The sequence below is a fragment of the Setaria viridis genome, chromosome 5 (assembly GCF_005286985.2).
Source record: "Setaria viridis chromosome 5, Setaria_viridis_v4.0, whole genome shotgun sequence".
In the NCBI taxonomy this organism is placed as follows: Eukaryota; Viridiplantae; Streptophyta; class Magnoliopsida; order Poales; family Poaceae; genus Setaria; species Setaria viridis.
In genome coordinates this window covers 36404112-36417722 of record NC_048267.2, presented here as the reverse complement: position 1 = coordinate 36417722, position 13611 = coordinate 36404112, and the positions used below count along the sequence as shown (strand labels likewise).

At 44.8% G+C, this 13611-nt stretch overlaps 1 protein-coding gene across 1 annotated transcript; it reads left to right on the top strand.

Moving 5' to 3' along the window:
- The first annotated feature begins 882 nt into the window (after positions 1 to 882).
- On the top strand, positions 883 to 5983 carry LOC117857999 (transcription factor VOZ1). The gene is made up of 4 exons (XM_034740948.2): positions 883 to 1119; positions 1213 to 1530; positions 4321 to 4846; positions 4931 to 5983. Exons 1-4 carry the CDS (start codon positions 898 to 900, stop codon positions 5548 to 5550), a joined length of 1686 nt encoding a protein of 561 aa, XP_034596839.1. The 5' UTR covers positions 883 to 897; the 3' UTR covers positions 5551 to 5983.
- The last annotated feature ends 7628 nt before the right edge of the window (positions 5984 to 13611 follow it).

The following is a 13611-nucleotide window of genomic DNA, read 5'->3' as shown; positions in this document are numbered from 1 at the left end:
CTTTTAACAAATCATAAAATAAGACAACTGAATCTGTATCACAAATGATTTGAAATGTGGAAGTTTTAGTTGAAGATTCTAAGAAACTCAACCTCAGGTCTAGGATTTGGGTTCAAATGTTCAGTGATGTTGGTTTTAGTTGTAACTTGGAAGGATGACCTGGCTGATGCAAATGGAACAGTAGGTGAGGTGATAAGGCAGTAAAGTGTCACTAGTCATGGAGATGGTAAGAAACGCTTGCTATAGTATGAGGCAAAACATGGCTACATATGTGCATGGTTTGATGGGATTGCCAGCTGTGATGATGGGAGTAGAATGAAGACACGAACACCATGTTTTATGTTCAAAGAAAGGAAGAAAACATTAAAAGCTATCGAATGCAGATCACACGGTTCACTTATATCTGTCCTCGTGTTTTTATTTTTCAAAAAGAAAAATAATGCTATGATAGCAAACACGCTGGTCTTCATAGACCACAAGTACTTATGGTCTTCATAGACCATAAGTTCAATCCACGGAGAAAACTTTTGAGGTCGTAACTACTTGCGCTATGCACTTTGTCGACCGGAGACAACGTGTAAACACACGGAGACGACGGTAGTGTCACGGTCTCACTGTCCCGCTGTTATTGGACGACGCTTTCGGCCTTGACGAGCCAGTCGACGATGCTCCTAATCCGCATGCTGGGCCCCGGCGTCGCCCGCCTCCTTTTGCCGCGGCCGTCGCTTTTCCCAAGGCCGCCGACCCCGACCCAACAAAGTGGCAGCCAGAAAACTCGGCCGGAGCATCTCTCCCTCGCGCAACAGAGCCAGAGCACACGGCGCGCGAGAGGGGGAGGGGGAAAAAAAACACGACCCCATCCATTCCGTTCCACCGCGCTCACCGATCGCGGCGGCGATGGGGAAGGGGCCGTCGTCGCGGGCGGCGTCGCGGCACCAGCAGTTCCGCGCGCGCGCCAAGACCCGCGTCGACGACCTCCAGGAGATGTTCTCGGGCCTCCAGTCCGCGCGCAAGGACTCCCGCCCGGCCGACGCCGCCGTCCTCGAGGCGCAGCTCCAGCAGATGCTCCGGGAGTGGCGCTCCGAGCTCAGCGCCCCCTCCCCGGCCTCATCTCTCCAGGTACCCGTCCCTTCTGCTTCCTCCGATCAGTTTCGCCTCCATTTTTTTGTGGCGCGACTGATGGGTGGGTTCGGTGGTTGTGATCGACGGCAGGACAACACCAGGGAGGTGTCGGATCCGCCATCGGAGACCCTGCGATTGCTGCAGCTGGCGACGGCTGAGGAGGAGGACGACGCCACGAGCAAGCTGGTCGAGCAGCAACAGCAGCGGCAGCAGCAGCAGCCGCCGCCCCCTCCTCCCCCACCTCCGCCCCCAGCCAATCAAAACCAGGGGCACGCGCTGGGCTGCCAGGACATGAAGCCGGAGCCGCGCGAGGAATCAGTTGATGTCGCAGTGGCGCAGCCGCAGCTGCTGGGTCAGGGGGTTCTGCCTAATGGTGCTCCTGCCGCGGCTGCTGTATTCCATGATCAGGTATAGTTTATTACTCCTTGTTTGCTGTATGCAAGTTTGAACATTTTTGTTGATCTTAGTGGAATGCCGAGCTGTCGATCTTATGAATAGAACTGTTGGTGTGATACTAGGATTTGTGGTTAAGTGTGATTGTGTGTCAGACGATTAAGTTAGGTTTATCGACTTTGTACAGTGTCCATGTGGTCTGTCTCTTTGTGTCCTTTTAGTTGGGTTGGTGTGATCTGCAAGCACCTACCCCTCACTAAAACATCTGTTGGTCATTCCTGCATCTTTGTGGATAAATTTTACTGGACAATTGTTCCTATGCTTCACACTCTGTTTTCAAGACAGTGGGGCAGGCTTCTGATGTTCTTCAACATGATCACAACGGGAAAAACTTTGGATTTTGGATTTAGATGGAGGTTTTCAGTGGGTTGCATATTGATCTAAGTCTTTCTTTTTATAATTTAAGGAAGGTTACAATTCATGAGAAGATTCTAGTTTATGTCTCTGGTGTGTCATTGTGTTCGCTTCTTGGGGGCTCAGGCTACCTGTGGCCCTTGTGTATGCTAGTTCCTTCTGATTTGGATCTTATAGGAATTCAAGTTGCTTGGCTCATTCTGTTACTTATCAATTGATTCATTGCTGAATAGAAGTTTATGGTTATAACCCTGCGGTTTCCATCCCATTATGGACATGTTGCTCCACGAGCTTCATAGTTCCATCTACTTCTCCTTGAGCCAACCTATGAATGCTTTCTTTTTCCCTCAATAGTGTATTAATATCTGATCTATACTAGGGGATCTTCTAAGTTCTAAATGCTATCTTTTTTGGCATCAAGCTTGTCTGCAACCTAAAGAAAGCAGATAAAGATGTTAACATTGTTCCATGAACTAAAAAAATGTGTAGTGTTTTTTATATCTTTAAGCCTTTTGGACATCTGAAGACTGAGATTATACTTTAGAAGAGGAAATTTTTAACTCTGTACTAGTCAATCTTTTAAGTTCAGTGAAATGTCACTTACTGTCTATTTCAAATATTTTAGGATGCACTCCATAAATATCACTGAAATATCACTCTATAGACTGACAGTGCCTACCTCACAACGGTAAAATCACCAATGGCGTTATAAAAAACTCGACCTGCAGGGGGCTGTCTTACCCCCAACAGGTCGAGTTTTTTATAATGCCATTGGTGATTTTACCATTGTGAGGTAGGCACTGTCAGTTTATGTGGTCATTTTCTTTTGCTTTGTAATCTTGCTTACATCCTTCATACTCTACACACCATGTTTCTTAGCTTTGTCATGCGTGGCTGCTAACTCAACGTAATTCCGTGGGCCTAGCTGGATTGTTGAAACTTGAGCTGTATGGAAGCAAAATTAGCGTACATTGAGGAAAATGCAAGGAGTTGCTAGGTGTGCTGTAGCAGAATTCACTATGAGTTGCTAGAAGGTGTGCTGTCGCAGAATTCACCATGATCCTTTGTCATCTAAAAAATCAAATGAATACTTGGGAGAGGGATCTAGTGAGCTATGCATGTGATAATTATTGAGACATATTCTGTTTTCATTTTTGTAAAATTTCTTAGAAGCCTAGAAGCACAGTTTTTAGAGCTGAGAAGGGACCAAACCTGTGAACCTGCTAACGCTGAATATTTGAGCAAAGCACGTGGATTTTACCACCATCATTAGATTGAAGGAAGTAAATTTCCATGGCAAGCCAAGCAGGTCATCACCTCTTGTGCAGGAGTTTGTGTATTGTGATAGGGATGCATGCCTTGTTACCTCAGCAGAAAAGCTTGATCTGAATAATGTTAGCCAAACTGTCTACTTTGTGGGGTCTCACCAATGATTGCCTGTAGCAATGCCACCTGGACTTGGGGGGTTATACACAGTATGGACGTCTTGGAGGGCTGTGAGGTTGACAAAGAACATGAGGACCTGACATTGGGTTGGGGACCAAACTAGATTGGGGAAGCCTAAGCAAGCGGCCATAGCAACTAGGATCATGACAGAACCAGGGGATAATTTAGAGTTGATTAGTCCTTTTTCTTGAAATTGTCCTACTTTTTTATACAAATTAACTGATATCTATCAGAGCTCTTAAGTCACTAGCGGGGTCACATTTTGCAGGATTTTACTAAGCCACATCAGCATAATACTTAGTAGTGAATTTTATGTGGTAGAATCCTACTATTTTTTATCCTTGAACATTTTCTGTACAATAAGTTCACTAATTTAGTACATTAGTGATTCTGATCCTAACAAGTGTAGGAAGCTTTACAATTTCTAGAGAACTAGAACCATAGGGTAAAATGAGTATAAAATTTCACTTATAGGCAAGAGGTCAATAGTGAAAAGTGTATGCAGCATGCAGTGGATGTTGGAAATGGTGGGGTTCAGTATATTTCTGTTGTATTTTTTCGAAGTAAACAGCATCATTCTGCTTTCCAAAGCGTACAAGGAAGCTTTTCTTATGTCTTTGTAGGCTAGTATAACAATCATTTTGATTCTGCTGCCTGTTTTTGAAATGAACCGGCAGAAGAGCTGCCTGTTATATTAAAAAGGAGGAGATCCCAGACGGGAAAGAACAGTTCTGCTGCCTGTTGCTTAGCTTTCTTATGTACCTCCTTAGCATTGTAAATACTAATGTCTTAGTCCTTGGTGCTGCACTATTTAGCTGCTATGTACTGCTTTATGAGTAATTCTAGCATGCACGTAATTTGTACGCTCGGTGATGTTGCTTGTGATTTTACCTTTCTGCCACTTGCGTTCCAAATTTAAGTTTGATGTTACCTTACTCCTCGCAGATGTACTATGTGAATCAGGAGCTTACGGTTGAGGATTTTCTTTATGATGATGATTACAAGATAAACCTTTCTGGGTCTAATCCAGACGTCCTCAATAACCTGGAAGGGATTGGCCAGCTGGAATATCCACAGTTCAATTTTCCACAAGAGTTACCCCCTAATGTGTATCTTGACATGAGTAACTGTGGACAGAGTACTGGGGATGTTTTCCTGCACATGTCAGATTTGCTCACAACAATGACTCCAGCACCGTCTGCATTCCTGAGGCCAAAGTGTGCTCTCTGGGACTGCCCCAGGCCTGCTATTGGATCAGAAAGATGGCATGATTATTGCAGCATGTATCATGCTGATTTAGCTGTGAAGGAAGAGGGCCCTCCAGGTACAATGCCTGTGATCCGTCCAAGGGGCATTGATCTGAAAGATGGCCCCCTGTTTGCTGCTCTTAGTGCAAAAATCCAAGGAAAACATGTTGGGATTCCTATCTGTGAAGGAGCTGCTACTTCAAAGTCCCCGTGGAATGCACCTGGTAAGCGTCTCCTTCATAACCTGTGTCTTCACATGGTATTGATAAATGTTTTTACTAATTGTTGGCCCATCTGTATCATTGCAGAACTTTTCGATCTTTACATTTTTGAAGGTGAATCTATCAGAGAATGGCTGTTTTTTGACAAACCCAGGAGGGCATTTGATAGTGGAAATCGGAAGCAACGGTCCTTGCCAGATTACAATGGCCGTGGTTGGCATGAATCAAGGAAGCAGGTGATGAAGGACTTTGGGGGTCTGAAGAGGTCCTATTACATGGATCCACAGCCGTCCAACACCTATGAATGGCATCTCTTTGAATATGAGATCAATGATTGTGATGCTTTTGCCTTATACCGGCTTGAGTTCAAGTCTTCAGATGCAAAGAAGAGTGCTAAATCAAAAATAGCTTGTAATCCACTGAATGAAATTCAGCAGCAAATGGTTAGACTCAGTGCAGACAGTCCTGTGGACATCAAACGGACAGCCCGGGGCAGGACAAAGGCTAACCCGATAGACGTCAATTCTAACATCTATTCAGTTCCAAGCACCACAGTTCATGCTAACATTCCAAATGCTTATCAGCCAGTGTCACAAGTGGACCAGATGACATATTTGAACGGCAGTGTCGTTTATGGACCTCATCTGCCGTATGGTTACTCGACTGAAAGAAGTGACTTCTATTGGAACTCAAATGACGGGACATGAACAGATAAACACATTTGATTTATGGCATTTTTGCGCCTTCAATTTCTAACAGTATCAGTTGATTATTGGGTCTACTCTATTAGCTTGACCCCCATCTTTTAATTGTATCCGGCCTGATCTACAGGAGACCTCTTTGAAACAAGGGATGTCAATACTGCAGTTATATTTTCTGCAGTAACTTTGACGGTGTAATATACCCTAGTTTCATGAAAATAGCGTCTCCGTACGCAGTGAAAGATAAATCTCCTGGTTTGGTAGACGAGTAACCTTAGTGTGGGTATTGTAGTCTTTTGATGGCTCCATTTATCAGTCATGCTGTGTATGCATGATCATGATGCTGTTCTGAGTCTGGGTGCAATGTTTATCCTCAAACTCCAATTGTACTCCTGAAAACTTCCTGTGGTATTTTGCAGGTTCGCAATTTTTTTTTTGACATGTAGGGTAACTTGTCATGGCAACAAAAGCCCATATAACAGAAGTTGCTGCATATGATAGATCAGTCACTGAATAGTTTTGTTCAGAGTGCTGGAGCGTCTGATGCCAAACCGGTAAACGTTTTGCTGAGTGCTACAGTGGCTGATGCCAAACTGGTGAAACTTACCATTGATGAACCAGTGACTAGAGACTAGAGAGAGCACAGGACCATCAAGAGTTCATTATGGATGTATGGTCGAAGCTATCGTATACTCCCTACGTAGCTTTTTCAAAAGTCAAATCTTTTTAACTTTGACCAACAATATCTCTAAAAATAATTTATTTCAAATAGAAAAGGTTGCATATTATAATAGTTGTTTTCATGATAAATCAACTAACATTATTTTTATGTTATTAATCTTTATGATTATTTCTCCATTCGCAGTTAAAGTTGAGAAGATTTAATTTTAAAAAAGTTTAAACATAATATATCCTGGGACAGAAGGAGTAGCTCTGAAAAAGAGGTTATTCCCTGTCCATCTTCCAACGATGCTCGAAGATTCCGGGTGAGAATGTGAGATCGTTACGCTTCAAAAGAGAAATAGCATCACCGTGTGTCATGGTCTTGGGCTCGGAAAAGAAAAGGGGTGGGATGCTTTATAGTTTGCGGCAACGGTCTTTCTGCACCGTGAAATAAATAAATAAAAGAAATAAAAGGGATTCCAAAGAGTTATTGTCCTTGGAAATTCACGTGTGAGGCGGCTTGTATCTATTGATGCGAGTAGGCAGCCACGACCGGGTGCGTCTACACGTCGCCAGAGGCAACAAAATCTGCAGTTGTCATCCTCCCCGCTTGACTAGTGCATATAATAATTACCGAAGAAAATATAGGAAAACTAAAAAAAATTATAACTCCTAAACCAAGCATCCAAATTAAAATTAAGTTTTAATTGCATAATTATATTTTTTACAACAAGATCTTCAAAATAAGACCCCACTTGACTATATTTCGATAATATTTTTTTTAAAAAATAATTTTTTAGATGCAGATTAATTAGTTCTGACTCATGCGAACAAACACTTGAACATCACGAATAAATAACTATTTTCTGCGAACAAAAAATTAAACATGAAACAAAAAATGGTATAATACGAATAGAAAGATTGTACGTCACGAAAAAAATTAAGTACGATGAACAAAATAGTGATATACTGCTAACAAAAATATTGAATATCGCGAACAAATCGATCATACATAGAAAATATAGAACAGAAATATCGCGAACAAATAACTTAGACTACATCTTCGAACAATTTAATCTACAAAATAACAAATAACATAATAACTTAATTATTTAGTCATGAAAAAAACATTAACATGAATAGAGATGTGTCCACTTTAAACAAATTATACGAACCTATTAAACAAAACAACTACACACGTCGAACAATTTACACCAATTCACAGAACAAAACATGCATAAATTATATGAACTTACGGAATAAAATTTTATACAGCTTGAATAATATATAAATATGAGAACAAAACAGTCGTGCACGTCGAACAAATTGCACGAACTCATGGAATAAAATAATACCCAAGAAAAATTTAAAATAAAATAAATAATATCAAAAGGGAAAATAATAAATTAAAACAAAATAAATTTTAAAAAATAAAAAATAGTATAATAATTAATAATAATAATTTAAAATAAAAGGAAATAACAAAAAGATAATAAAATAATGAAACATAATATATTAACAATAAAATAAAATAAAATGGAAAAGGTAAAAAATAAAATAATATGGAATAATAAATTAGAAAAAATAAAATAAAAAAAGGAAAAATAATATAATAATCAGTAATAAAAAAATACTAAATAGAAAAATAAGATAAAGAAGAGAAGAGGAAACAAAATAAAATAAATTAGGAACATGTTATTTTTATGAAAAGAAAAAAGAAATAAGGGAAGGATAAAAATAATATTATAATTAACCATTAATGAAAATATTAAAAAATACAAAGGGAAATAAAAATAAAATAAAAAGCAAAAACAAAATAAAAAATATAAATATAACAAACTAAGAAATCTTGGACTGAAACAAATCTCTAGTTAAATTTTGACCCAACTCATTCCTTCGTAGATGGGCTAAAGCTACAAAACGTAGGAAGAAAAAAAACTAAACGGGTCGAAACTTATCTAACGGCTCGAATCCTCGACCCACCTGTGTGTGCGATAGATAGCCATCTACGCCATGATCCCCTTGGTACGCCTACACATCTCATAGCAAGTAATCCTTCCGTTCTAAATTATAGATCGTTTTTGATATTTTAGGATTCATAAATTTTGTTATGTATATAGATATACACTATGCCTAGATATATAGAAAAATTATGAATTCAAAAATATCAAATGACCAATAATTTGGAACGAGGAAATATTGTACTACGTACTTAGGGCTGTTACAGGCAATTTAACAACCTTGGTCCCAAGCCGAAGGGGGATATTTAACTACAGATTTGCCATCCATGCATCATTGAAGCAATATTTTTGCCATTTTTGCCAACTCATTGTGCCAGCATGGATGAGGGATGTGAAATGACTAAAATGCCCCCGCTTTATCCCTTTAGCCCCACAGCCCGCCCGACCCTCAGCCACGAGCCGCTCATTCCCTTCCCTTACTCCCTCTGCTGATTCTGCCACCACCGGCCGCCTTCCTCCATGCAACGCTATGCAAGCACCGAACGTCGCCATTGGACCCACGCTCATCGCGCCACCTGCTCCCTTCTACCCTCCACGCCACTTGCCCTGGCTGCCCTCTGCATCCACCGCCCCACGTCCTTGAGGTCCACACTGCAAGCGGCCGTCCGACCTAGAGCTCTGTGTGCGATGACGCCCCGGCCATCACCTAGCTCCCACCACCAGAGACACTCGCCTGGTTCGGGTCCATTCTCATCTTTGGTGCCGTGTGGACGTTGCTAGGCAAGGGAGCCCCCAGCAAGCCGGCACCAGTACCTCCTGTTGGAATTGATCTTGGCTTAGTCAAAGAGGATCGAGTCCTAAGGGGTTAACAACCACCCACGTTGCCTAGGGGTTAACAGCCACCCACGTTGCCCTGGTCGAGTGGCAACAAACCCAACTAATGGCCTGGTCCCTAGGACAGCCCGTACTATAAGAAGGGAACCCTTGATCCCAACGAGATGAGAGCTAATGATCTCGGTATGGGTACGGACTAAATGACCTACGCCGACCACCATCCTTCCATGATGGTATCCGTCACTTTGGAGTTCATCCTCGCCACGCCTGCTTCCTCAAGCAGGCACCGGGACTTCAGCAACCCCAAGGGTATCTTCTAACACTCATGTAAGTGAGATTAAGTCTTAGAGGTTGTTTGGATACCCTCAGCTAAACTTTAGTACCTATCACATCGGATGTTGGATACTTCTAACACTCATGTAAGTGAGATTAAGTCTTAGAGGTTGTTTGGATACCCTCAGCTAAACTTTAGTACCTGTCACATCGGATGTTGGATACTAATTAGAAGTATTAAACATAGTCTAATTACAAAACTAATTACACAGATGGAGTCTAATTCACGAGATGAATCTATTAAGCCTAATTAGTCCATGATTTGATAATGTGGTGCTACAGTAACCGTTAGCTAATGATGGATTAATTAGCCTTAATAGATTCATCTCGCGAATTACACTCCATCTGTGCAATTAGTTTTGTAATTAGCTCATGTTTAGTCCTTCTAATTAGCATCCGAACATCCGATGTGACCCTTCTAAAGTTTACCATCTCGTATCCAAACATCCCCTTAATTAATTATGTTCTTAGGTGTTCATGTCATTAGGCTATCAGATACTAAGAATCAGTCGTGTGAATCTCCTGCACCTCCGTCCCCGGTTCACCGCTAGAGCAGGACATGGGCGGACATGCCTGCTGCCATGCGATGTGAATTTGGGGATTAAATGACTACGTTATGCTCGCCGATGTGTCGACCGCGGTCTGCGCGCTCGCCATGGTCTTCCTCCGTGAGGGCCCTAACGGACGCGGATGAGGCGGAGGATGGGCGCGGCTTCGCCGCCATCAACTCGCTCGCCGTCGACATCGCCCAGTACCTCCTCGCTGCCGACCTCATGGGCATCGGTGGCCGTGGCGGGGCTATCTTGGGCGTCCTCGTGGCTGTGCTCCCAGTGCTCCTCGTGTCCCCGGCACCGTACCGGCGGTCCTGGCGTGGACATCGTGGGTGAAGGCCTGCAAGGCCACGAACGTCGACCTCGAGGAGGCAGACTTCCTGGCGTCCGCAGCCGCGCCGCTCCTCTTTGCAGCGAATGCGGCAGGAAGGAGTGAGGAGGACGAGGCGCGGGCGCCCGGCGAGCGGCAGCGGCTTGACGAGGAGCACACGATCACGCAGGCACTGACGTTGCTGGACTTCTAGTTCTGGCTGATGTTCGCGTGGGCAGCATGGTCATTTTTACATGGCCGATCCAGGAGGTGGCCCACGTCAGCAAAAGTGTCAATTTCCTTATATAAGTACGACGACAACAGAACGATAAATAGTTAAGGTTCTGTTTGGTTCCCATCTCCTAAAATTTTAGTGACTAAAACTTAGTTAGTTTTAGTCACATTTTAGTCCACCTCCTAAAGGCTGTTTGGTTCCAGTGACTAAAACTGTCTAAAAGCAATAAATGCTGTGGCAAAATGACCATGCTGCCCTCCTACCAGTTGCCCCTCCCATCTTCAGCTCCTCCCACCATGCTCACTGCACCACCATCATCTCCATGGTCCGGTGCTTCCCTAGCTCCACCTCGTGGGGCTCCCCCACCGGCGGCACCACCAGCCACTTATTCCGGCTCGCTGTCGCGCCCTTGCGCCGTGCCGCCATTAGACGAGAGGGAGAGGGCGGATCCGGCAGGGGGAGCTTCGGGGGCGGTGGATCTGGCATCGGGGATGGGGGAGCGAGCGGTGACCGGCGTGGGAGGTGGCGGCGGCGGCAGCAGTAGCAGGTGGAGGTGGGCAAGCCGGTGGGGAGGCCGAACCCTGTAGGGACTCGCCGGCGACGGAGGCGGGGAGGTGGTCGGGCTGGGGCGTGAGGGCGGTCGCGGCGTGGGAGAAGCCATCGCGAAGATGATGCCGGCAAGGAGTGATGGTGACGGTGTCGGTGTTTTAGACCGGCAACCCGCCTAGGGGGTACCCTAGGTGGTCTTTTATGCGGTAAGGGTCGTCGAGAATCAAGGAATCAATGGTGACGCAAGGAACACGATTTAGACAGGTTCGGGCCGCTAGATCGCGTAATACCCTACGTCCTGTGTGTTGGTTTGTATTGATGTATGTTCTAGTCTTGAGGATTGTTGTTTGAGGGGGGGTCCCTGCCCGGCCTTATATACCCGGGAGGGCAGGGTTACAAGTTTGAGTCCTAGTCGGGTACTATTACAGAGTTCTACTCGGTATCGGCCCGAGTAGTTTTCCATAAACATACAAGACTAGTCCGAGTAGGATACGCCCATCCTTGTTCTGATCAAGTTCGAGTACGTCCCTTAGTGGGCCGTCCGAGGCCTACTCGTGGGTCTGGGGAGTAGTCCCGACAAGCCCCCGAGTACTTTGTAGTCGTGCGCCATAGTCTTGGGCACTGCAGGCACTACCCGAGTAGTTTTGCGGACTGAAGTGCCCGAGTACTGTCGCGTGGCTGGAAGGTACTCTTTCTGCAGCTTCGAGTTGTCTCCGTCCCGAGTAATTTTTATATGGTAGTGCGATGTCAATCGCACTCCATATGGAGTAGCCCCCGAGCCTTAGGTTGAGTCGAATAATCAGGCTTAGGGTCAAACTAGCTTTTGTCCATTTTACCCTCGGAGATCTTGAAAAAGAAAAAACTGACCAACGGGTATAGTACCCGCAGCCCCCGAGCACTTAGGCGATTCCTGTTGTTGAAGTGGTGAGCAATCCATTGAATGTAGTAACTGTTGGGTGTTTATTGCGATTAATACGCGATTTAATCTGTCCGTTGCACAACTGACGCGTCGAATCCGGAGCCGGCGGAGATAAATCTGGAAAGCCCCCTTTGCGGTTGCTGTGACGCCGTACGGGCATTAGATCTATTTCGTCCTCCTCCTCTGTGCCTTCGCTCGCTGTGTCACTGCCGCCAGTGCTGCCACCTCCGCCACTGCCGCTTTTTGAGTTAGATCCGAGTGGAAGCCTCTTCCCTAAGTCGAGGTTGAATCCATCGAATGCGCTCCAAGAAGATGGGCAAGAAACCCGAGAAGATCCAAGGCAAGGCTCCGGCGACGGGCAAGGTTAGATCCAAGAAGGGGAAGGAGTTGGTGCTACCGGCGCCGAAGGTGGGGCCGACGAACCAGACTGCTCCGCCGCCACCTGGGGCAACTTGGCAACACTCAGTGATGAAGGAAGAAGGAGTCCAAGCGCTAGTCGATGCCAAGCTCCTTCAGCCGAAGGAAATCGTGCAGTGGCGCCCCGCATTTCCCAATGCGTGGCAATTCGTGCAGGGTTACAAGTCTGAGTCCGAGTCGGGTACTATTACAGAGTTCTACTCGGTATCAGCCCGAATAGTTTTCCATAAACATACAAGACTAGTCCGAGTAGGATACGCCTATCCTTGTTCTGATCAAGTCCGAGTACGTCCCTTAGTGGGCCGTCCGAGGCCTACTCGTGGGTCTGGGGAGTAGTTCCGACAGACGGTGGGGCCGCGGCGGGGTGCGGCGACGGGGAGCGGCGCGCGGCGTGGCGGTGCCCCGTGGGGGTTTCATGGGGGTCTGGTGGTGGGGGTGGAGTTGCCGTGCGGCAGCGGCGAGAGGGACGCCGCCGGCGGGGGCCGTGCAGGGAGGGACGCCGGCGGCGGGCGGAATGGCGACGAGGGGTTGGGCGGGAGGGAGGGTGGGAGAAAGAGGGGGGAAATAAATGAGGGGCAGTGGGGGTCCAGGATAGGCTTTAGGAGGTTTTAGGAGGGGGTGGAGCTCCTAAAGGAATTGAAGTCTCCTAAAAGTTTTAAGTCCCTTTTAATTATATAGTTATAGTATTTTCCCTTTTAGTTATAGTATTTTCCCTTTTAGTTATTTTTTAGGAGTTACTCCCTCCATCCCAAATTATAAGTCATTCCAAGAATCTTAGAGAGTTAAAGTACCTTAATTTTGACCAAATTTATATGCTAATATAATAACATGAGAACATATCTGGTACAAACCAGAAACACTGTGCAACCTTGAAAACTTTCAATCAAGGTCACAGGATGCTCATCCAAGGGACATGGGGAGGAGGTTATTTTGCACATAAGTGCCCACCACCAACATCTCAAATGGAATATTGCAATATCCCCCCTCCCCCTATCCCTTGGATGAGCATCCTGTGATCTTGATTGAAAGTTTCCAAAATTGCACAGGGTATTTAGTTTGCACAAGATACATTGCCTGATAACATTTATGATGTTAACTAAGTATCACTAGATTCTTCATCAATTATATTTTCATAGTATACGTATCTGATGTCATAAATCTTTATAATTTTCTCCATAATTTTGGTCAAACTTGAAATGTTTTGACTCTCCAAGATTACTTGAAATGTTTTGAATCTCTAAGATTCTTGGAACAATTTATAATTTGGAATGGAGGGAGTAAAATTTTAGGAGGGT